The sequence below is a fragment of the Ambystoma mexicanum genome, chromosome 7q, assembly GCF_040938575.1.
Source record: "Ambystoma mexicanum isolate Mex_15411 chromosome 7q, UKY_AmexF1_1, whole genome shotgun sequence".
Lineage (NCBI taxonomy): Eukaryota > Metazoa > Chordata > Amphibia > Caudata > Ambystomatidae > Ambystoma > Ambystoma mexicanum.
In genome coordinates, this window is record NC_090941.1 from 531,613,233 (window position 1) to 531,636,469 (window position 23,237).

Below are 23,237 nucleotides of genomic sequence, written 5' to 3' on the forward strand. Positions count from 1 at the left end.
TACGATCACCAGGAATGACATCTGGTTCAATGAAGTCCAAACAGCTCTCCTGGATAAATAAAACAACTTACAAAGAAAAATCCAACTCAAATTAACCTCCTTGGCCTCCACCAGCGCTCACCCGCACCCACACACAACACCCCACTTCAGCTTCCACCCAGTCAAGATGCCTGAGGTCTCAACATCCTCAAGAGCCTTAAACCATCAAGGTGCAAAGCGGATATATGCGGGGCAGCCCATATCAACAAGTGCACTGACACCCTAGTGCCGCAAATCATGAACATCATCAACGCTTCACTTGCCTCTTGCTCTGTCCCACACATGCTAAAAGAATCATGGTTCTCACCCCTCCTCAAGAAGCCCTCACTTGACCCCTCCGTCCCCACCAACTACCGGCCCATCACTACAGTCCCTTTTGTTCTGAAGATTATAGACCGCCTAGCTCCAAATTCAACAACACCTTGAGCAACACCACATCTTAAGCACGCGCAATGTGGCTTCTGACCCAGCCATGGTACAGAGTCGGCACTCTTGGACCTCAAGAACCAGTTGGACGACGCCAGAGACGGCGACAACCTCTCTTCTCATGCTTCTGGCCCAGTCTGCAGCCTTTGACTTGGTAGCCCACTCCGTTCTCTGCCATCACTTAACCACTACCGCCTCCTTCTCTGCAAATGTCGCCAAATAGGTTGAATCCTTCCTTACCAACCACTCATCCACCCTGTAAGGAACTCACAGTGGCAACAGTAAAGACAGACAGTGATCGCAGTTCAAGGGTGTTTATTAAACTGTATAAATGGGTGAGAAAAACGAATAACCTAAATCTAGGATGGGAGCAAGCTAGGACCATCAAATGAAAATAAGGCAGTCCTAGATGTGTCCTGTCAAATCAAAAGGGCCTATACTAAAAAAAACTATTGTCAATCCTTACTACTAGTTACAAAAGAGTGTGGGATAGTGTTTGCAATAAAAGAAAGAAGTGTTCACAAATAATTGGTCAGGATGTTATGGCCAGGGTCTCCCTTTCCCACGTTTTCAAGCTCGGGACAAAGACAGAACTATCTAGCACAGCACACTCCTGGGCTTCTCCAATATGAGATTACAGTTTCTTAACACAATATCAGGTATCTTCTGTGTCCAAGACTCCTTCAAGCAAAGTCTCTTACTTCAGAGAACCTGATGCTTCGTAAATGATAAAAAAAAGTTCCTTCTAATTTCTCTATACGTTGGGCGATTGCTTTTCACCCGTGGATCCCCCTCAGCCGGGCTCTGATCCGTTGCTCTACGTTAGTCTCCCTCATTCGGGCTCAGACCAAACAATAGATTATCCAGCCCCCAGTCAGGCTTTCTTTTAGCCCCCAGTCAGGCTTTGCACATCTCATACGGCATTCCCCTTAGCCGGGTGCAAGTGCCACTTTCTCACCACAATGTAGTTCATGCAGCTTTTTCCACAATGCTTCCCTTAGCTTTCCTACGGGCATCCCTCAGTCGGGTTTGTGATTGCCTTTCAATCACAATCTCCTCATGTGATGTATTCAAAAGCCTTAATATCTTTTTAAGCAAGTATCGCAATCACTTAGGTCCCCCTCGACCGGGCTCAAACGCCTCTTTTACAATGTTCAAAAACTTAACAATGCGCCAAGGACCTTTGATTGTACAAGGGAGTTGGCTTAACCCTTGTATGACCACCTTGACACTTTGTCGGCCTCTCGTAGGGCCTTCTGGTATTTACAGTTTGCACCTTTGATCTTTTAATGTTGCCAAGGCAGTCCGGCTCTTATATGATTCTTTCGACTCACCAGCTGGGCTGCACTGGTTGGCGTTTCTTTTGCCGATGGAGTCAAGGATGGTACCACAAAGGCAACCCTCGTCTCCCTGCCCTGGCTATCAGTGCTGGAGGGTTCCATGTACCGCTGACATCCGTCAGCTGCGATTCCCGGTTTTATTTGGAGGTTTTGCAGGTCTGGGTTGAAAAGGGCAATTCCCTCCTGGACGTCCTTTCAGGTCGCGCCATCCTTCTCTTCCATTTGAACTGCCGTCCTGGAATCACTGCTTCCTCGTACGTTCCGCCTTGCTCAGAGTGTGCTCTCGTGCCCCACCTTTTATCCCTATGGGGAAGGGAAAGGGAAAGGGCCATCCGGTGTGTGTGTGAAATCAGTGGCAATTGCCTGAACCTTGAGTTGGGACATGGCTCTGGTGTTAGTCTGTTGTCTTTTAGGGTAATCGGTTCATGATAAAGTGTTTCTATTAAAGGGGGTGGGGGTGTTGAGGCGTTTAGTATGCAATGGAGCAGGATGGGGAAAAGGTGTTAACCGCGTCACACCTGTCGGCGTCCCACTTTCACTCCCAGAGGACCCATCATCCAGGTGATCTTCCCACACTGGTCCACCGCCAGGAACTGGATTCAATAGCGATGGCCATGTCCTGGCTACCTGTATGGCAGATTCCTGTGGACTAGTAAGTGAGACACCTTAAGGTTTCTCACAACCCCCACAGCCATCACCTGTGAGCGCCCCAAGGATCTTGCATCTCCCCCACTCTATACAACATTTACACTAAACCCCTTGACCTCCTAGGCTCACTAAATATCAAATATACAAACTACGTTGATGCCATGCAGATCCTCATCCACATCACGGGAGTCAACAGCCTTGACTCCAAAAACATCAACACCATATATGAAACTATTGAAGGGTGGATGGCATCCCACTGAATGTCTCTCAACGATGAGAAGCTCAGCCCAAACTACAGGATGTTCACTACTGAGAGCCACCGAATCCACGTCTCTAAATTTGTGAAGATGCTCGGCTTCCACCTCAATACTAAGTTATCACTACGCCGACATGTTAACGCCACCGCTGCCTCGGCTGCCTATGTGACCAAACTTATCAACACCTGCCAACCCTTTCTCTCTGCCTGAACCACGCCAGGGCCATCATCGGGGTGAAAATGGATTACTGCAACGTCCTCGTGGGAGACACCCCAGAGCGAAACTTGAACAAATTACAAACAATTCAAAACAATGCCTTGAGAGCCGTGCTGGGGCTCAACAAACGTGACCACATTACCACAGCCAGGAGAGCAGCACACTGGCTGCCAGTCCGTGAACGGATCAAATTCAAGATCCTCACTATTGCCCACCGCTGCCTTGACAAAACCGCCCCAGGCTACTTGTCGGAAAGACGGTCTAAACCAACCATGACCAGGCCAACTCAATCAGCCTATGTCAACCAACTCTGTATTCCTAGATACAAGCAAACCAAAGCCAGAGGTTCCAGCTGCCCTGTTTCTTCTGCCACCCTGTGGAAAGCCCTTCCACCCACCTTAAGACTGAAGCCTTACTACACTGCTTTCCCCAAGAAAATGAAAACCTTCCTATTCCACTAATAGCTACCGTCCTGCTATTTGGCATGTAACCCTTTCAGTTTCCCGAATTAACAGCTCTCACGCTGCTAACTGTCTGTAATTCAGTAAGATGCTACAAGCACCTAGACACCCTAGGGTCAAGTACGCCATACAAATGTTAACATAAAAATAAATAAATAGGTTTACATTCAGTAAATCCTTGCGAGTACTGGGACATGTTCCTCTTCTCGTCTTCCGCTGCCCTGGTGACCTCCCGTCTCTCCCGTTCTCCCTGTTACCTCTCTGCAGGCTGTGGAACGCGGGCTCTTGCATTCGTTCGGGGACTCTTCTCTGGTACTGGGTTTCTCCTTCCTTCCTTCCTTCCTTCATTCATTCATTCATTCATTCTCCTCGTCGCACCCTCGTCCTTGGCTGTCCGCCTGCCGTGTACAGAGTGGACGGTTGCGAAGCTGCTCGCATTCACAATGACTTTCGTTCTTTGTGCTCGCCGGTTTCCCATCCTCTGCTTCCATTACGCCGTCTATGGGCTTTACCGTTTGGAAGCTGCTCATGCTTCCTGTTGACTTTTTGGATGGGCGCCCTGCCTACCAGGGGTAGAGACGTGGTTTTGCCATCACCTACAGCAGGACTCTGCTTTCCTGCGATACAATGGTTCTCCCGTTGTTGGGTACACTAGGACTCCAGTGTCTCACTCTGGCGTTTAGCTGATCTTCGAAAGCCACAGGCTGTTCTCTGAACCCCCTCCCTCAGGCATGCTCACGTCAGGGGACTTCGCCGGCGTAGGATACTCTCCGCCCCTCCAACTTCCTCCACTCGCCCCAGTTAAGTATGCATGTTTTCTTAATGAGATATTCTCATTTCCTTCTTCATGCTGGTAGGTTCCAGCATTACCTTCAGCCAAATAAGTATGTTGTATAGTAGTCTTTTATACTAGTCTTTGTAGCAATTAGTCCGATATATACTACTAAGTTGTGTGTTTTAGGGAGTTGCTTAGGGAACTTTGTCCCCTAAGAGGGAGTCTCTCCCAATGAGGTCCCACTTGCCCAGACCCCTACGGAGGGTCTTGCAGAGCGGGCTCACCTCCCTAGCCTGAAAGGGGGAGGCTCCCCCTTGGGGGGAATCGACAAATATATTTGATTTGTCGCCGATCTTTTTTGTACATTGCGGATGGGACAGATCAGAAGTGAGGGGACGGGGAGGAGGAGGAGGAGCAGCTGTAGTCGAGTACAGTGCCTGTGATATCAGGCCCCAACACAAAAGCCTGTGGAAAGGGCAGACTAGTTACCCAATGCTGAGCCTCAAAACATAAATGTAAATTGTGGCCTTTCAGGTATTGTTAGCTTGGATACAACCGACGCTCGGCTTTTTAAAAAAATGTGTGAATGGCCCAACTCATCCATTTTCATGAGTGTATATTGGGCCCACAGCAGGCAGCAGCGTGTAGCCCCTTGTGCATGCCTCTGCCACTTCTGTTGTGTAATAAGAGACAAATCATTAGTGAGCGGTTATATCGAGGGGTACAAAGAATCAACTCTGAAAAAATAAATGCATGCACTGCATCTCATTTTACTACCATTCTGCATCAGTTTTCAGACAATCATATTCTTTCTGGTAATATCCGGCACAATTGAATGCTCCCTTTACTCAAGTCCAAACAATAACTCCCACTCCAACCCTATCCAGGGCCATGGCTGATGGTCTTGTTCTAGACCCAACTAGAACCAACAAGCTACTGCAAACTCTAGGCATGTCACACAAATGTATTCTAAACATATTAGCCTTGCCTGATGGTACTTCACACGAGGAGGATCGTGTAACTGCTGCAGAGGGTAGGAAATGGTGTTCCAACATGTACAGGGGGAGAACACTTTTGTAAAGGCACCTTAACTTGATGGTAATGTTTCTTAATGTGCCATCATGTTTTTCAATACAAAAATATTATACCTTCAAGTTCAGGGTTACAGTAAATTTCCCTTAGGTCGATTGGATATGTTACTCATCAGTGGGCACTTAAATTGAAGGCTTTGACGAATTCAGCAACAATTCACACTTGCCTTCTGTGCAGCCTTTGATTTATTTACGGTCCCCAGATTTCTCTGGCCATTGGAAACTATCTCCTTAAACAGCCAATGGCAGCATAAGAATATGCCAATATGAAAGAAGTGATATAGCAGGCAGAGAGGCACCTCTGTGACATGACTGAGTGGGCATTCAACCGTGAGTGGTTTTCTTACTGAAGAATCCACAGAGAGGAAGGAAGATAAGTGAAGGTAGTCACAGAAATCTGGGTTGGCGAAGAAAGTTCACTTCACACGGGTTAGGGACCTGCAAGACTGAAATGCAATCATTGTGATGCCAAAAGAGTAATATTTGGTCCTCTTATAACATTCATTCCAGTTAGTCATTTGCATGATAATTGCAAATCTGAGGTCTGCATGTGAAAAAAGTATATGGCAGTAAAAGTTGTGTTTGCGTAGAACTTTGAAATATAGTGCTTACATGGTCTCTGTGATGAGACATTAGCTTCACAGTTGCAATAACAAATAAGTACTTACCTGAAGAAAGCAGTCCAGTGTACCTCTGTAGCATGGACTTGAAGCATTACGTAAAACTCTCTGGTTCATCATTCGTGTTCTCACAACATCCACAGGATTTGATGCCAGGGCGCCTGCGAAACCACAAACCAGGCTTGAGCTAGAAGAGTAAAAATCACACCGGAATGTCAACATGAGTTGCTATATGGCAATAACATTTTTTTACAAACGTCTTACTATGTAAAGAGACTTAGTATGCATATTATCGCAAAATTAAGTCAATTGCTGATACATCCTTAAGTGCAAGCTGTTAAAGACCATGGATGGGATGAATAGTTTTGGTTCTAGAACACTTTGAACCAGTTAGTAATCCGTAACCACGCCTGTCTAGAACCCATTTTTCAACAATAAAATGTACAATTCTCACAAGCCTGTAAAGAAAGCTGTACCCAAAACCATTTCTGCCAAATGTTAGTACTTTTACCATTACCAATCTGCATCATATTTTGCAAGTCCTAGTTAGAGAGAGCCTGTATGTTATTATTATAAAGGAAAAGAATTATTTAGAGGGAAAAGGTTAGGTAAAGGAATGCACTAATGAATGGCACTCTGTGATATGAAACCACACCAATGGTGGTTTGTTGCTTTACAAATTTCCAATAAACAAAATATAACGGACATCAGAATGTGATGTGTGAAGGAGTGCCAACGCAACAGGGGTGTTGCAAGGTCTGGAAAAGATCCGTCTACGCTAATGTCGGGACTCGCGGATAGCAAGCCTTTTGGTTGTAGCCCCTGAGCTTCTATCCGGGGCTACAGACCCCTTAGCCCCACCCCCGTAGCAACGCCTCCGAGTGGCAACATGTGATTGGGACCAGTGGCAGTTCCAGCCATCATGCGGCTGCATGACCCTTCTCGCCCGGCCTGGCTTCTTTCACAATGCAAACGCACAGGAAAGGAACGCGGGACGTTCGTCCTCCTTTCATGTGTATTTACATTGTGAATGAAGCGAGGCTAGCTGAGCATGACCCCCATCCCAGTCAGTACACTTAACACACACATTGAAGCTCCGGCTGATTGACTTTTGCAAGGTCACATGCAGAGACCTTGCCTAGGCTGCCACCAACCAGGGACGTCATTTCACCAAAATGCCAGGGGTAGCGGAAGTGACATAACACGACCCTTGACTGCCGATGACATCACAGGAAGTGATGTAATTTGACCTCACCCCAAAGTGATATCGTGGGAAGCGATGGAACACAACCTTTCACCCATTCTCAAAACAGGAAGTGGCATCACATAGCATTGTACACCACGAAATAATATGGTTACGATATCACTATAATGTGATGTACATTTCATATAAGAATGGATCGACATATGTATCGTTAAGATCAGTGTGTATAGGCCCATATTACCAAACTACTGTGAATGCAAGCAGACGTCCATGACCAAATGATTATGATGGGTTATTATATAGCACTTACGCTTAAGCACTTTATATAGAAAAAATATACACCCAAAATCATCCAACCTGTGTTGGTACTCATTTATTGACCTCAGAAGGATGAAAGGCTGAGTTGGAGTTTAAGAACAGATTAAATCAGTGACTCACCCCCTGAAGCGTGCCTGAAATAAACCTGAGTCTATCAATTATTGTATAAAATTCCAGAAAGACACATTATTTGAAAAAGCGTTAGACTTGTGGCACTACTGTTCTTATTTTTCTTCTTTTTTTTTAAAGGGCCTGAACAAGAAAGCCAGCCACTCCAGAAGCAAAGAGCCACGTGGTGCTGGCCACAGCACAGGAGCTTGCATTACAGAGGTTGCAAAGGAGACCACAGAGGTCGCAAGGGAGACCTCAGAAGTCGCAGTTGCGACCTCTGGCGACCCTAAATGATGTCCCTGCCTCCAACCTTTTAAAGACCTGCAATTCCCCCTTTATCTCATCTCCAACGGGACCTCTGTCAATGATGGGCCCATTTGAACCCCTCCCCCACGACAAGGTGTCCATTTAAAGTAAAGCTCCCCTTTTAAAGGCTCACCATGGCGTCTGACATGCAAAAAGGGGTTCTTTATATGGATTATAGGCTCTCAACATCTTGCACAAGAGCATGCTGGAAGTTTGTGACGAAAGGAATCTTTAGCCAAGCGAAATTGCATAGAATAGTGATCTAAAAAGAAGACTTTTTTTCAGGTTTGTAATATTTTGCATTGTGGATCTTCTCGTTTTCCATTCGGGATGTGGAAAATAAAGCAACAACAATATTTAATTGCACTAACATATTTCCCTAAGGATTTACATATTGTAAAGTTGCTATGAGATACGTGTATTCTGTAAGTAAACTATCAGAGCTCTGAAGGTTCCCATGGCCATGTGTGACAAGACCATGCAGTCAAGGTTTTTTTCCATTTGGATTCTAGGGCCTGTAGTTTTTTCTCTCCCCATTTGAAATGTAGGAAAACAAAGTCCCAGAAGTCCAGAAAATAGGGACAGAGTGGCATGCTCACTCACAGCCATGGGACACTTGAGGGCTCTTTAAGACATTAGTGTAGGCACTGCAATGCAAATTTTAAATATTTGTGCCTAGGCTACGTTGGAAGCTATGTGTTCAAGCCGTTAAACTGTGCATGGGTTAAAATACCAGCTTCAATGTTCAAAGTGTGTGGTCTCGAGGTAATGATTTAATCTTTCCTAGTATAAAGGCCTCAGCTGAGCAGGGTCAACACTCATTTCCTTCCCTATTGATGCCATTTACCAAAGTTGCGTGGGCCATCCAGAGTACTGCCAGACAAGAGAAAGAGTGAAACTCTTTGACATGCCCTTTTTATACTGCATATTGCCTCTTGTTTAGCAGAGTATCATTTTCACTGTGTCTTGGAGTTTCAGGATCTGCAAGAGGTGAGGTAAGGTGCTAATGTATCAGCAGCGCAAGGTCGCTTTGTTGCGGTATTAATATAGGGTTTTCTGTGGAGTGCAAGTTTGATATATTTTGTGATTTGCCTGGAGCAGTGATTAAGTGCACTCCACATTAATAATGTAAATTGTTAGTGTGTTTGTGGAGTTTGTCATAGTGGTTTATCTGTGGTGGATTAGTGTGCTATTTAAGTAAATGTAATGTAGGCATATATCTCCAGGTGGTGCGAGTTACACTGTGTAACGTGTGTTGTTTAGTGGGGTACTTGTGTGTAGAGATGTGCTGTTGGTTAGGATGGGATGTAGAATGGTTTTCAGGAGGTTACTCTAACTATTTCTTTCTCAACAAATCACTTAATGACAACTGGAGACCATCTTTTGCACTTTGGAAACACAGTTGGTTGCATTTATTTGTTTATATCAATGCAAAAAAGTGACCGATACAAACAGCAAAATGAATTGCCAACAGTATTGTGACAGATCTTAAAGGCCTGAACCTGGACCCGAACAATCTGGTTGGACAGGGATATGATGGGGCAAGAAATAGGAGTGTTCCATTTTGAGGGGTTCAAACTGAAATTAGATAGTGCTATCCAATGGCCATCTATGTACACTGTGCAGCTCATTGTCTGAACCTGACCATTAGCAAAAGGAGTAAGGCTGCAGCAATACAAGTCTGCTCAGCAACTATCAGTCAAATAAACGTGATAAATGACTGCTCGCAGGATAAGGTGTTGTAATGCTTGAGCTAAAATATGGCGCTGGTGTGCAGTGCATTCCGGGGCACTCAGAGCCATAAGGAAAGCTGCACTTGCCATGAACTGTACACAGGTTTTCTGCATCGTTAACATTATTTTACTGGAAAAACATGTTTTCAATGTTATACGCTGCTTATGTTGGTTTGCATGGATCGTCCAAGAACACAGTGCTTGCACAGACTGGGATCCGAAGGTGCAGGCTGGTACCTGATCAGGTTGCCATGGGCACTGTCAAATTTGAGGATGAGTTACCGAGTTATTTTCTTTGCTGTTTTGAGAAATGGAAGACCTCTGCTCTTTGAGGTTACTGTAGGTCACTCCGGCCGGGGACAAGCGGTAAACCATTAATACACAGATGCTCATGCCAGAATGTTCAAGAAAATGCAACCCCACCATTGCGCAGGGCTTGTAATGCGGTACTCTGGATAGGTCAGACAGAAAGCAAAGGCCTCAGTCGGAGGGGGGACGCTTCGCTCCAAGCCTGTTGGTTGCTGTGCTCTGTGCCTGGCTGTGTTCAGGCACTTTCCAGACACTTCTGGCAAGGTGAGGAATGAAGTTGCACCAACGGTGATGTATTCTCTATAGATTACTGTCTTTTCTGTGATTTATTTCTGTGTCAGTGTATTCACTTATGTATGCTCTTTATAAATAAATAGCCATACAAGAGCTAACTCATCTTCTAACTGTGTGTATATATGTATGAATCATTGCATTGCCTACCTGTGTCCAAGGTTTGCCCTTCAGTGTAATGGTGATAAAAAGATATATGTCTGTACATGCACTGTATGGCAGGCAATACAGGTGTTTGGAAGAACAGCTAGACAAATGTATGTTTGTTTCTTTATTTATAGCGCGCGCCAGACCCGGAAGCATCAGGGCGCGGAGACAAGGATATTTTAAGCTTACAATATTACAGAATGTATCAAAAGGAATTTACAGCATTTACAAAGTGCATACTTATTACATAAAGAGTATACAGGTTATAGTACAGAGCATAGCAGGGGTGACAAGGTACATAGGTAGTGAGAGTGGCAATGTTGGCAATTTTCACGAGGGTATAGGATACAGTGTAATCTGCTGATGAAGGTCATGAGGGTAGGTTGGAGAGGAAAGAAATCGGGACGGTCTGATAATAGACGGGTGAAGTAAGAGGGCCTTCTCTCTCAGGTCAGAGTTTTAGAGATCATTCGATTTGAACCAATCGATAATATTGAACCTGAAATGTCGGTATGTTTGGTTTTCCATTAGGCATGGGGGCAGGGAGTTCCATAGTTGGGCAGCTTTGACAGGGAAGCTGTTGCCGCATATAGTGGCTTGTCTGAATGGGGGAACTGTCAGACAGTTAGTGTAGATTGTTCTGGTGGGTCGGAGTGTCAGTCTTTTTTAAACCTCTCCATGAAGAAAAGAGGTGCTGCATTATTGAGGGATTTGAACGTTAGGGAGGCAGTTTTGTGTTTGAATTTGTCAAGAGTAGATAGCCAGTTATTGTTTCTCCTCTGTGGAGATGTGCTCTTTTTTGGATGTTCCTAGTGCCGCTCTCAAGGCGTTATTCTGGAGTATTTGAATTTTCTTCATGATGTATTTGGTAGCTCCAATGTAAAGAGCATTACAGTAGTCCAACTTGGAAATGTTCTTCCGATGTTCTTAGAAAAGGAACCAGCAGACTAAAAGCTTTACGCTTTAGCCAAACGTTATCCAACATGGCCTCCTCCAAACTGAGCATTTAAAATGGACATAAATGCTAAACAAAAGCGTGTGACGAGTAAGCAGTTCATATATGTACCATTATAAGTGATTTGGCAATATGAGTAACCAATTGAGCGGGTGACTAAGATCAGTGTACTCCAATAGATACCAACTGTAAATGAAGAAAGGATCATAAGAAGAAAATATGAAGGATAGCTACACGATAAGTGAGTGTCTAGTACTAACATTGATGAGAGTATTTTTAAACAAGCAATATATTAGCTGAAAAAAATATTAAGGTGCGATAATAGTAAAATGCTTTATAATAAAACATTTTCGATTCTTTACAGATAAAAACAATGACTGATGAATGAAGATGTCATCTGATAAAAATCAAAACAGAAGTAACAAAATAACTGAGGTTCACATTGAAACATGTATGGAATAATGCTCTGTGGGCAAACAACCATACAATTGCTAATTTGCATAGAGCGTCAAAAAACAACTTCGATAAAACAAGAGACACTTGTCCTGATGAAGACCCTCAAATAATAGTGTGGGGTTGAAACGTGCATGTAGACGTTAGATGTAGAGGTTGATAACCTTGGATATAGCAGGTTTTTTAAGTCATGTGATATAATGTCTGTATATGTTTAACAGATTATAGACAGCAATGACAATTCGTGGAACTTAGTTGACCTTGTTTATGCACAGCACTCACTCTTTACCCAAGTTAAAAAGTAGGGGCTAACCTGGTCTGTCAGTGCGCTTAGGTAAAGTTTAATGTATCAATAATTTCTATGTGAAACTACATAACTGGAGTATCTGGTATACTGGCCGAGGGCACTCTGCCTACAAGGCCTCGACCTGAGGTGCAGGGAAGGTCGCAACCACTGCTGCTCAGCGTACTGGTGGAGGCCAGACCCAGCTCAGCAAGTACCACGACTCAGGCATGTGGTGCGGAGAAAAACAAAATGGCCGCTCACCCGGCACCCTTTACCTCAGGTTCTTTACCTTAAATTAGGCAGGGGAGCGTGCTTCCAGGTGGGATTGGAGAACACCTGTCACATGGTCCACATCCTATCCCTCCACTTCACAGGGCAGGTACACATCGCCCAGTTTAGCGAGCCAGGACACACCCAGGACATAGCAGCCTCAGAGCCCGCCCCTATGTCTATCTATCAGGCACACTTCTTGCTTGTGAAGACAGGTGAAGACATGTTCTTCGAGAAGTTCCTCGCTGTCATGAGATCACCACAGATGGAATTGTAAACTTAGTGAGTATATTAACAGCAGAATAACTGGCCTAAATAATCAACTGTTTCACACAATTTTTGACACTACAGTAAACTCAAAGGAGATATTAAAAGCATATTACAAACTTATGCCAGTAATTCTTTTTTTACATCCAAAAGTTACTGTAAACCCACTGAAAGGGCAGGTTGGTTTTAAAGCAGGTGCAGATTAGTGAAAGTGGCCCAACCCTGTACCTTTAGATCACCTACTAGTGAGAGAGAGAGGTAATGAAAGCCAGGGCAGAATATAAACAAGAATATAGTCGGACACGCCTCACAATGGGTAGGGTGCATTGAAAGATACAAAGGAGGGGGTAGAGGTAAGAAAGTGCAGGGATGCAGCATTACCCCTGTATAACTACTTTTTCTGAAGTGCAGTCCACCTCCCCAGTTCCTCTGCCCTGTACTTGGGAGGAGGCGTGTGCGATCTAAGGAGTTCTCTTTAGCCAAACCAAAACAGAAGGCCTTGCCAATGCTTGCTTTCCGAAGAGAGCCCGCGGACCAGGCTGACCTGATGAACGTCACTGCAGCGTTAATGAACTAATCACTGCGCTGATGCTATAGATGTCTTCATTTCGTTTCTCCTGTGCATTTCAAAGCTGCTTTCTCCCATACTTGAACATCGACTGACAGTGAAAATCAGACAGATGTTGCAGACGTGTGTTCAATGGTGGTCTGCAACTGCTACGTAGATTAATCTCTGGTTGTGTAGTTTATTCAAATAAACCGACAGTCCTGTGCTATCGAAAACAAGTGTGACATATTTGCAAGGTATTACGGCAGGATGCTGAGAGTCCGTCTATCTGCGTGCACCGGGTGGGTTCCCGTTAAAGTACTCTCTGCATTTCTTCAATTTTAGGGTTATTGGGGAAAGCGCAAGTGAATTCCTTAACGCAGTCGTGTATTCGTCCCGGGGGGGAACTGTAATGTCTTTCATAATATCAGAGCACAAAAGTGTGAGCCTGTGAGTTGCAGGAAAGCATTACAAGCAGCGCCTGACCTTTAACCATGTGACTAACAACTCCACCTAGTGTAAACACTGCCAGAAATGTTCTGGGCCAACCAGGCTTAAGGAATACATTTTTGTTAAAAAGCCCTTTTATTAAAATGTGTGTAATGGATTCCTTTTTTACAACGAAATCAAAATGATGCCAAAAAACGCTGCAATTCTAGGAGTTCATTTTATTAAAACATAGCATTCCAAGTTTGGATGCGATATACCAACATACAACTGTAAACAACTACATTTCAAGATGGCGGCTCTGTAGGAAACAAAATGGCTGAGAAATTCAGCCCAGTAAATAGTGCAAAAAGGGGTGTGGTTTGAGGGAAGATGGGTGGGAATGGGAAGAAAATCATATAGATTTGACTTCGAGATCGGCGTTAAACGGGTGGGACTCATAGCCAAACAACAGAAATTCATCCTCATAGGTCATCTGCTTTGAAAGGCATTAGAGACCCACATTTAAAGCCCCTATTTCAAGCTCTTATGTTAAAGCTCTTATTTTAATGACAATAGTTTCATCTTAAAGGTAGCACTTTCAGCGCCACCTAATAGCCAAAAATAAAAACTGATTAAAGGGAGTATGAGATGTGGATTAACACATTATTTTATGGTGCATTTGTAAGGTGCTTATACACAAGACATTGTGTTTCAAAGCACCCACAGGGAAAAGGGAGGGAACATGGGGAAAAGGCAATAGAATATAATAAATAAACAGGATAGAGGTGGTCCTATAGGCCTAGTGAGCATTCAGATTGTGCAAGTGCAGAGAGAGAGAGTGGGGGACAGAGGGTGGGGGGCGCAAGTGCTTTGGAGATTCCCAGGTGGGTGCGGGGGGGGGGCCAGGGAGTAAGTTGCCGGGTACCGGTAAATGCTAGGCAGAGGTCACATAGAAGGAATGGTCATCTGCTGATATAAAGTGCAGTCCTGTGAGGGAACACAGGTCAGTGAGGGCCCATGGGAAAGTGCTGGGAGCAGGAGGGGTGCAGGAGCATGGCCATGGCTCAGGGGCATACATGAAGGCCAAGGCCACCAATCACAGCGACAGAGGTTTAGCACAGGAGGGGGAGGGGGAAGGAGGAGGTGACGAGGAAAGTCTTGAGGCGCTTCCGGAATTTGAGGAGATAAGAATCAAGACAGAGAGGGAAGGATGAAGGAAACAAGATACTGAATTGCCAGCCAATGCCACTGATGCTTTCACACCTTGTTCCTATGCAACGTTTCCCAACAATCTGGCAGTTGCTTCACATTTTCCACAATTCAAGTTTCAGCAGCTAGTGGGGAAAGATTAAAAATCTCAAAGTTGAGAAGGAAGACCTAGCTCAGGTCAACAATGAATGAAAACTGCTTAACTAGGCTTTCTTTACTTTTTACCTAACAAGAATTTACTGAGAAAAAAACTGCTTTGCAGCCACGCAGAATGAAGATGGCATTGTAAAAATAGGACAAGTATTCCGTGTGGATACCAATGCATGGTCATATGGTTTAAAATGTAATAAAGTACTACTTAGATGAACTAAAATGGATTGAAATTAGGCACTACTTAGATGAAAATTACAATTACCTTTGGTCTTGCACCTAAGGCAGCTGTAGGTCTTGGATGCTGGCATCCAAAATTGTTTTGCTAATGGATTATCTCTCAAGTTCCTGTGTAAGAGTTCCTTTTTAACCAGCTTTTCATCCAGAAAGTGCAGGCAGCTCACACACTATGTTTTACTTGTATTATTTTTCATTGAGGCTTGCTGTTAAATATATACTTCGTATTCATCTTCAATTAGAATTAGAATTAGTGCTGACATAAGGCATCACTTTGTAGAGAAGAACAAGTTACTTTCTTACCTGGTAACGTTCTTTCGATGGGATGGTCCGACGACGTATTCCATATCTATGACAGGTAATGTCCACAGCTGTGCTGCTTCGGAAAATCTTCGGCGTCTGCGTCCTGCGTCGATGACGTCGATGCGCCGTCCCCGAGGACCTCCTTCGACGGCCAACGTCACCCAATGTGATAAGTGGGACGCATGACGCCCGTAGCCTCAGTTGTAGTTTTTTCCCCCCAGAACGTGTGCCACCAGTTTTCTGCCAGTCAGACACACAAGGCCTTGCGGAACGCAAGCTGCAATCGCAAAAGAAATTCTGCAGCGGGGAAGGTAGGGAGGGAGCGATATGGAATACGTCATCGGACCATCCCATCGAAAGAAGGTTACCAGGTAAGAAAGTAACTTGTTCTTCGAGGGGATTGGGTCCTCCGACGTATTCCAGATCTATGACAGACTCCCAAAGCAGTACCAAGCAATGAGGTGGGAAAAGAATTTGGAACACAAATTTAGCATGCTCAATAAAATTGCGGAATAAAGGACTGCCTTGCCAAAGGCCAGATCCTGCCCTCTGATGGAATCAAGTGAGTAGTGACGTACAAAAGTATGTACTGAAGCCCAGGTGGCTGCATCACAGATGTGACGAATAATAACACCCCTCTGCAGGGCAGTAGATGCAGCCACTCCCCTGGTAGAATGGGCCCGCAAGCCAGCCGGAGGGTCCTTACCCGCCAAGCGGTAACACTCGGAGATAGCTAAAATAATCCAACGAGACAAAGTCTGTTTTGTCACAGCTTGGCCCAAACGCTTTCCAGCGTAACCAATGAAAAGTTGATCGTCCACTCTGACCCGGGACATGCGCGAAATATAAAAGCTCAACGCTCTCCTAGGATCAAGCCTATGGAGCCTCTCCTCTTCCTTACCAGGATGTGGAGGAGGATAGAACGTCGGAAGAACAACCTTCTGGCTCAAATGAAATTCCGAAACCACCTTCGGAAGAAAGGAAGGACGAACTCTAAGGACAACCCTGTCCTTATGAAACACAGTGAAGGGACGCTGAACTGAAAGTGCCTGTAACTCACTCACTCTGCGAGCAGAAGTAACCGCAACCGAAAACACCTTTTTCAGAGTTAACAGTCTCAAAGGGCAAGAATGCAAAGGCTCAAACGGACCACCCATAAGAAACTTAAGAACAAGGTTCAAATCCCAACCGGGCACCAGAAAAGGTGACGGAGGAAACACATTAGTGAGCCCTTTCAAAAACTGAGAAATTAAAGGAATCTTAAAATAGGAACATTCTTCAGACGAGCGCTTAAAGATGGACAGCGCCGCCAGTTAACCTTTAATGGTCCCCACTTGCAACCCCTGTGGGCCAAGGAAAGTGAAAAAGACAGAACCATGGGAATGTCACACTCAAAAGGATCCACATTCTTAACTCGGCACCAGTCGCAGAACTTTCTCCAACGGCACAGAGACTTTGTTGCCGGCCGCCTGGCCGAGAGCAACACCTCCATCACGTCTTCAGGGAGGTCCCAATTCTTATACCTCAACCTTTCAGAAGCCAAGCGTGAAGGTTGAGGGATCTGACCTCTGGATGGAGAACCTGACCCCCTTCCTGTGAGAGCAGATTGTCTCGGTAGGGAAGACGTGGAGGGCAGATGAACAAGTCGAGAAGGTCCGGGTACCACGTCCTCCGGGCCCACGCCGGAGCAATGAGGATCATCCGGGAACCGCACCTCCGTAACCTCCGCAGTACTTGCGGGATGACGGGGACTGGAGGAAACGCACACAGCAGTGGGAATGACCACACCACCACGAACGCGTCTCCTAAGGCTCCTTTTGGAGGAAATTACCGCGAGCAGAAACTTTTGCACTTCCGGTTGTCACTGGAGGCAAAGAGATCCACTTGAGGGGTTCCCCAAAGGGCGAAGATCTCCAGGAGAATCTCCTGAGCCAGCTCCCACTCGTGAGAGATCGTGCTCTGCCTGCTCAGAGCGTCCGCCGTCTCGTTGTCGTCTCCGGCCAGATGAACAGCCGAGATCGAAACTTCCTGCTGGATGGCCCAGAACTCGAGCTGCATCGCCTCCCTGCACAGAGGAAGTGACCCTGCCCCCCCTTTTTGTTGAGGCAGTGCATGGCCACCGTGTTGTCCGTTAGAATCAGGACACTCTTTCCTCGCACAGTCGGCAGAAAAGCCTTCAGGGCAATCCTGACGGCCCTCAGCTCCAACAGATTGATATGGAGTCTGGACTCCGATGGAAACCAACGACCGCTGACTGTCAACTCGTTGGCATGAGCTCCCCATCCCATGAGAGATGCGTCCATCACGATTGTCACCTCCGGCCAGGGCAGCCAAAATGGGGCCCCCTTCATCAGATTGCCTTCGACGGCCCACCACAGAAGGTCCTGGGCGACCGAGGGCGGCACCTGAACAGGGTCCGACAGCCTGCCGGAGGACTGAGACCACTGAAGCTTGAGTGCCCACTGCAAAGATCTCATCCGCAGACGAGCCTCTGGCACCAGGAGAATGCAGGATGCCATGAGGCCGAGCAGTCTCAAGAACTCGGACGCTGGGAGATTCTGGGCAAGTTGAAACTTGTGCACCATCTGCTGAATGTGAAGAACCCTCACCTGGAGAGGAAAACACTGCCCTAGGGATGTGTCGAACACTGCTCCGATGTACTGGAGCCGCTGTGTTGGTGTCAAATGGGACTTCTTTAAATTGAGGGAGAAGCCCAGCTTGTGAAGGGAGTGGCAGGTGACGGACAGATGATCCAGGACTTGCTCGGGAGAGCTCCCCCTTATCAACCAATCGTCCAGGTAGGGGTAGACGTGAATCCCCCCCTTTCCTGAGATGCGCTGCCACCACCACCATGAGCTTGGTGAAAACCCTTGGGGCGGAGGTCAATCCGAAAGGCAGGACCCGAAACGGAAAGTGCGAGTCGCCAACCGCGAACCTCAGGTACTTCTTGTGCTTGGGATGGATCGGCACATGGAAGTAAGCGTCCTTGAGGTCGAGAGACACCAACCAACCCTGAAGTTGCAGGGCCTGGAGGACTTGAGAGAGAGTAACCATCTTGAACTTGTCCTTCCTGAGGAGTTTGTTCAAACCGCGCAAGTCCATGATGGGTCTCAATCCACCGTCTTTCTTCGAAATCAAAAAATAAGGGGAATACCATCCCTTGTTCCTATCCGCTACAGGCACCAGTTCTATGGCGCCTTTCTCCAGCAGGGCTTGAATTTCCTGCACAAGGAGCGGATCCGTACTCTTCAAAGAGAGGTTCCCAGGTGGATTGTCTTGAGGCCTCTGCCGAAAGGGAAGACAGTAGCCGTGGGTTATGATCTCCAGAACCCACACATCTGAAGTAATGGCTCGCCACACTACAAGATGCTACGCCAGCCTTCCCCCAACCGGCGAACCATGGGACCTGGCCTCATGACTGAGTGGTAGCGGCTGCGGCGTTGCCTGAGGGCAAAGAGGCAACTGCCCGAGCGGCCTTGGCACCTTGAGTACCCTGTTTTCCACCTCTGGCACTCTTACGGTGGCCTCTGACTGCTAGCTCCTCTCGCTTTACTGAAGGATGAGTAATAGCGAAAAAAACCTCCCCTCCAGTGTTGTCCCCTAGGACGAAAAGGCGGAGGTTGTCGAACTGCAGCGCCCAACGACTTCGCTGCAGCTTTGGAGGTCTGCAACCTCTCAAGGCTCTCGTCAGCCTTGCTTCCAAAAAGATGTTCACCGTCAAAGGGCATGTTGAGGAGCCGGGACTGCACATCAGGAGCGAACCCAGACTTCCGCAACCGCGCAAACCTGCGTATTACGGTGCTCGCCGCCATGGACCGGCTGACACAATCTGCCATGTCCAAACCCGACTGAACAGCCTACACATGGCATCCTTGCCATCCTGAACCATAGCAAGGAAACCATCCCGTTTGTCCCCTGCGGGAATATGTTCAGCCGCTAATGCAACACAGTTCCACAGAGTGTGTGTGAAACGAGACAAGGCACATATGGAGTTGGCCGCCTGAAGCACCATACCCCCTGAAGAAAACACTTTCTTCGCCCAGCCGTCAAAACGTTTGTCATCCCTATCCGGAGGGATGGTAGGATACGACGCCTGCTTTGCCGGGGCCGTAGCCGCCTGCACCACCAAACTCTCCGGAGTGGGGTGCCTGGACAAGTAGCAGGGGTCGCTGCTGGCTGGACGATATTTTCGCGACAAAGACTTGCCCACTGCCGGGAGACTCTCCGGAGCAGTCCAAGCCGCTGCCACCCTTCTCTGCAGAGCCATATGAAACGGCAGTACCGGGTCAGTGGGGGGACCAAGATCAAGGATGTCCGTGAGATCATCCTGAACGAACTCCCCTGGGGGAGCCGACCATCCCAAGTACTCGGTGACCCGAGACATAAGGCGCCGGTATGAAGAATCGGCATGAGTGCCAGGCTCCGGCCCACAAAACTCCACCTCCGGAGAGGTGTCCAGTCCACTGGCATCATGCAATGACTGCCTCAGGTCATCAAACTGGCTATGGCCCGAGAGAAGCTCATCTGGTACCGTAACCGGAACCAAGCCTTCATCAGAGCCTTCATCACCCTCTGAAATGTACTCCAGGCGGTGAGAGGAAGACACCTGGGGACCAAAGCTATGCCTGACCTTAGCCAGAGCCTTTCTAGGGGCTAACCCCGTGCCACGGGGCCCCTCCGACACCACCGCCTCGAAAGGCGACGAGGGCGCCGAACGAGTCGGTGCCGGCGTCGACAGAAACGGCGTCGACGTCGAGCAAATCGGCATCGATGTCAGCTGCAGCGCTGCCACCATCAACGGCGTCGACACAGGCCTCGAAGCCGGAGCTCCGAGCGTGTCTCTCAACGACCCAGGTGCCGACAGCTTCGACGACCCCATCGGAGGCGGAGCCTCGAGAGAAATCGTCGACGACCTTGGCGCCACAGGCGTCGACGTCTTCTTCGAAGACGGCACAGGATCACGCGGTCTCGATCGCGTCGAGGACCGGGACCTGGAACGGGCATGGCGAGAACGCCTACCCTTGTTCGAGCGGGACCTTTCCCACGAGCTGTGCCGACCACCCGAGCCCGAAGGCGTATGAGCGGTGTCTCTTGACCATTGCTGACCGACCCCACTCGGAGGCAGGAGGGACCGGTGCCCTGCGATTCAAGAATCGCTACCATCTGCTTCCCGGAGGAAGCCCATTCCTCCGGTGTCGCTTGCATGGTGGGATAAGCGACCCACCGACGGGCGGAGTCCTCGGAATTGGACAGGGAAGGCGACCGATGCCGGCGCTTCCTGGAATGCCTTAAAGAGGCAGAGGAGTGGCGAGACCGACTCCTGGAAGGAGACCCACTAGACTTCCGACGATGACGCGGAGAGTCGCCTCTCGAGTCATCCGTCGAAAGCCCCGTAGACCTCAACTTCCGGGGCTTAGACACCCGACCTACCGACAGCTTCTTCTTGCATTCCCGAAAGGCCTTGGCCGTGAGCGACTGGCAGTCGACACAGTTGTCCGTATCGTGGCCCTCCCCGAGGCACCAGAGGCAGGCGTCGTTGCGAGTCCGTGACCGACATCTTGGACCCACAGTCCCCACATTTCTTGAAGCCCGGACGCGGGGTTGAAGACGAAGTAGACATACTGAGAAGAATACAGCAAACTCCAAAGAGGCGAGGCATACCGAGATTCACGAAGCGAACACGTTCGCGGAAAAAACGGAACTGAGGCTACGGGCGTCGTGCGTCCTACTTATCACATCGGGTGACGTCGGCCGTCGGAGACGGTCCTCGGGGACGGCGCATCGACGTCATCGACGCAGGAGCTGAAGATTTTCCAAAGCAGCACAGCTGTGGACATTACCTGTCATCAATATTCCCTGTAAGGTGCGCGCCTGTGCGGCCACGCACCTTTCGATTGTGAGCCGCGCATAGGGCTTATTTTGCCGCGCACTTGCTCCAATCATCATTTTGTGATTTTTTTTTTTTTAAATAAAACATAATTTAAGGCTAGCCACCAAATGTAAATACGTGGCCGAACGGCTTTGGGGTCCCCTGGGGCTGGTTTTTCAGCAGCCACCTTTGGGCCGTTTTAAAAAAAAAAAATTACAATGTAATTTGTTTATTGGCACTGACAGGCCCGGCCTGCCCTGCCCACAGTAACAGTGTGTGTGCGGTGTGCCGACGCTGCGGCCCACGTGGAGCAGCTCACCCGAGTCATCACAGGCTCACAGTCACAGTAGGCCGCCCGCGGCCGGGAAGTCAAGTCAGATTCATGGGGGGGGGACTGGGCCGCCTGCGGCTGTGCTGGGCAGGGCAGGAGCCAGGAGGCGCCGGCGGCACTGTCTGCAGACTGCACTCCGCACACAATTCATCATCATAGCAAGGTAACACTAGATGTTGTTACCTTGCTTTGATGATTGCATCATGCATGCATCATAATTTATGATGCATGCAGATTTATGTGTAGCAAGCAGCATCATTCATCATGGTGGGCGTCCACCAGCGGCCGTGCCACCAGTGCAGGGGGCCGGTGCCGTGTAGTGCTTGGCTCGCGCTCTGCTCGAGCCGGCGGCGGCCGAGTTGAACGTTACTTTGATCTGTGGAGGGAGGCGGCTGAAGCAATTGCAAACACTAAAGCAATCGTAACACCTGCCGCCTCCCTCCGAGTCCTGACCCTGGGGGGGGCAGCCTGCCTGCAGGGCTGAGCTGGGGCCCAGTGACACATTTCACACTAGTTGCTTCAACTTTGCAGGAAGTAACAACAAATTTGTTGTTGCACTTCTTTGCAAAGTTGAAAGCAACTTTCACTTGTGCCCTTAGAAGGAAGAAACAATACTGCTAGTTCCTGTTCCTTGTTCGTGATGTATCCTGCTCATTTGATCGTGATGTCCAGTAGGGGAAAGGTTTCCAGCGTCGAAGCGTTCCAGGGATGGAAGCTTTCAGTTCCAGCTAAGAGTGATCGTCGTGTTTCGCAGAGCAAACAGAAACAAGGTGAATATCGTACATAGGGTGGCGTGCAAGGTGGGCTTGGGCAACGGGTAGCTGAGAACAAGGTATTTTGTGTGCCTCCATATTTGCACTTCATATGGTGAGGTTGCACGTCCGCTTTATTTGTTGCCCTTGGTGTGCGCGTGATATGCTAGAATCTGCATCAGGGGTTGGACAGTGCCGGCATGTGCTTCATTGCTCGCATGTGTCTGATGGAAAAAAGGAAGCGGTCTCAGTCTGGTCGAATGGCGTATTGAAGGGTTAATGCCCCACGTACATGCAGGAGAGATCACACAGGGGAGCAAAATACTGCAGGGCAGTGCGGGCAGTGCTCCAGCACAGGGTTATAAAAAACAAAACAAAACAAAAAACGATACATAAATAAATGTCTAGTGTACGTCCGCCTATGTTTATGCTCGGGTTGTCTGTCGGTAGTAAAGTTAACCTCCCCATGAAATGGAATGAGGCTGTAGATAATGGGCAACCAGGTTGTATAGGCACTGGTAACATACGACTATCCGCGAAGTAATGAAGTGAGGCTTTAAATGATGTGCAGCCAAGACAGATGATTGAGAATCACGTGCTGGTCGCATTTATTATATGTTGTGTTTACACGATCTTTAAGTATAATTTGAAGTGGGCAGGCGTGGTCTTCAGAGCTGCTCGCATTGACTAGAATGCAGTCGCGGCACCAGTTAATTCAAAGGTTTTTTCTAATCAGTGATGTGTGGTGGGGGCAGAGCATGGCGCTTGTGGGAAGCAGAAGAGAAGTGGGGGTTAACTCGCGGGAAACCCTATATTGTGTTAGGCATGTGGTTTGGCATGTGCGCTCACGGGCATGCCAGTTCGAAAACAAGTGCGTTTGTTTGTGC

The 23,237-nt window shown here is 47.7% G+C and overlaps 1 protein-coding gene across 2 annotated transcripts in view; it reads right to left on the bottom strand.

Moving 5' to 3' along the window:
- SLC25A30 (solute carrier family 25 member 30) overlaps window positions 1-23,237 on the bottom strand; it is an 852,298-nt gene that overhangs the window by 222,253 nt on the left and 606,808 nt on the right. For both annotated transcript variants that reach the window (XM_069640062.1, XM_069640063.1), the window contains one exon: window positions 5,922-6,060. In XM_069640062.1, coding sequence (XP_069496163.1) covers window positions 5,922-6,060 — 139 coding nt within the window. The remainder of the gene's footprint in view (window positions 1-5,921; window positions 6,061-23,237) is intronic.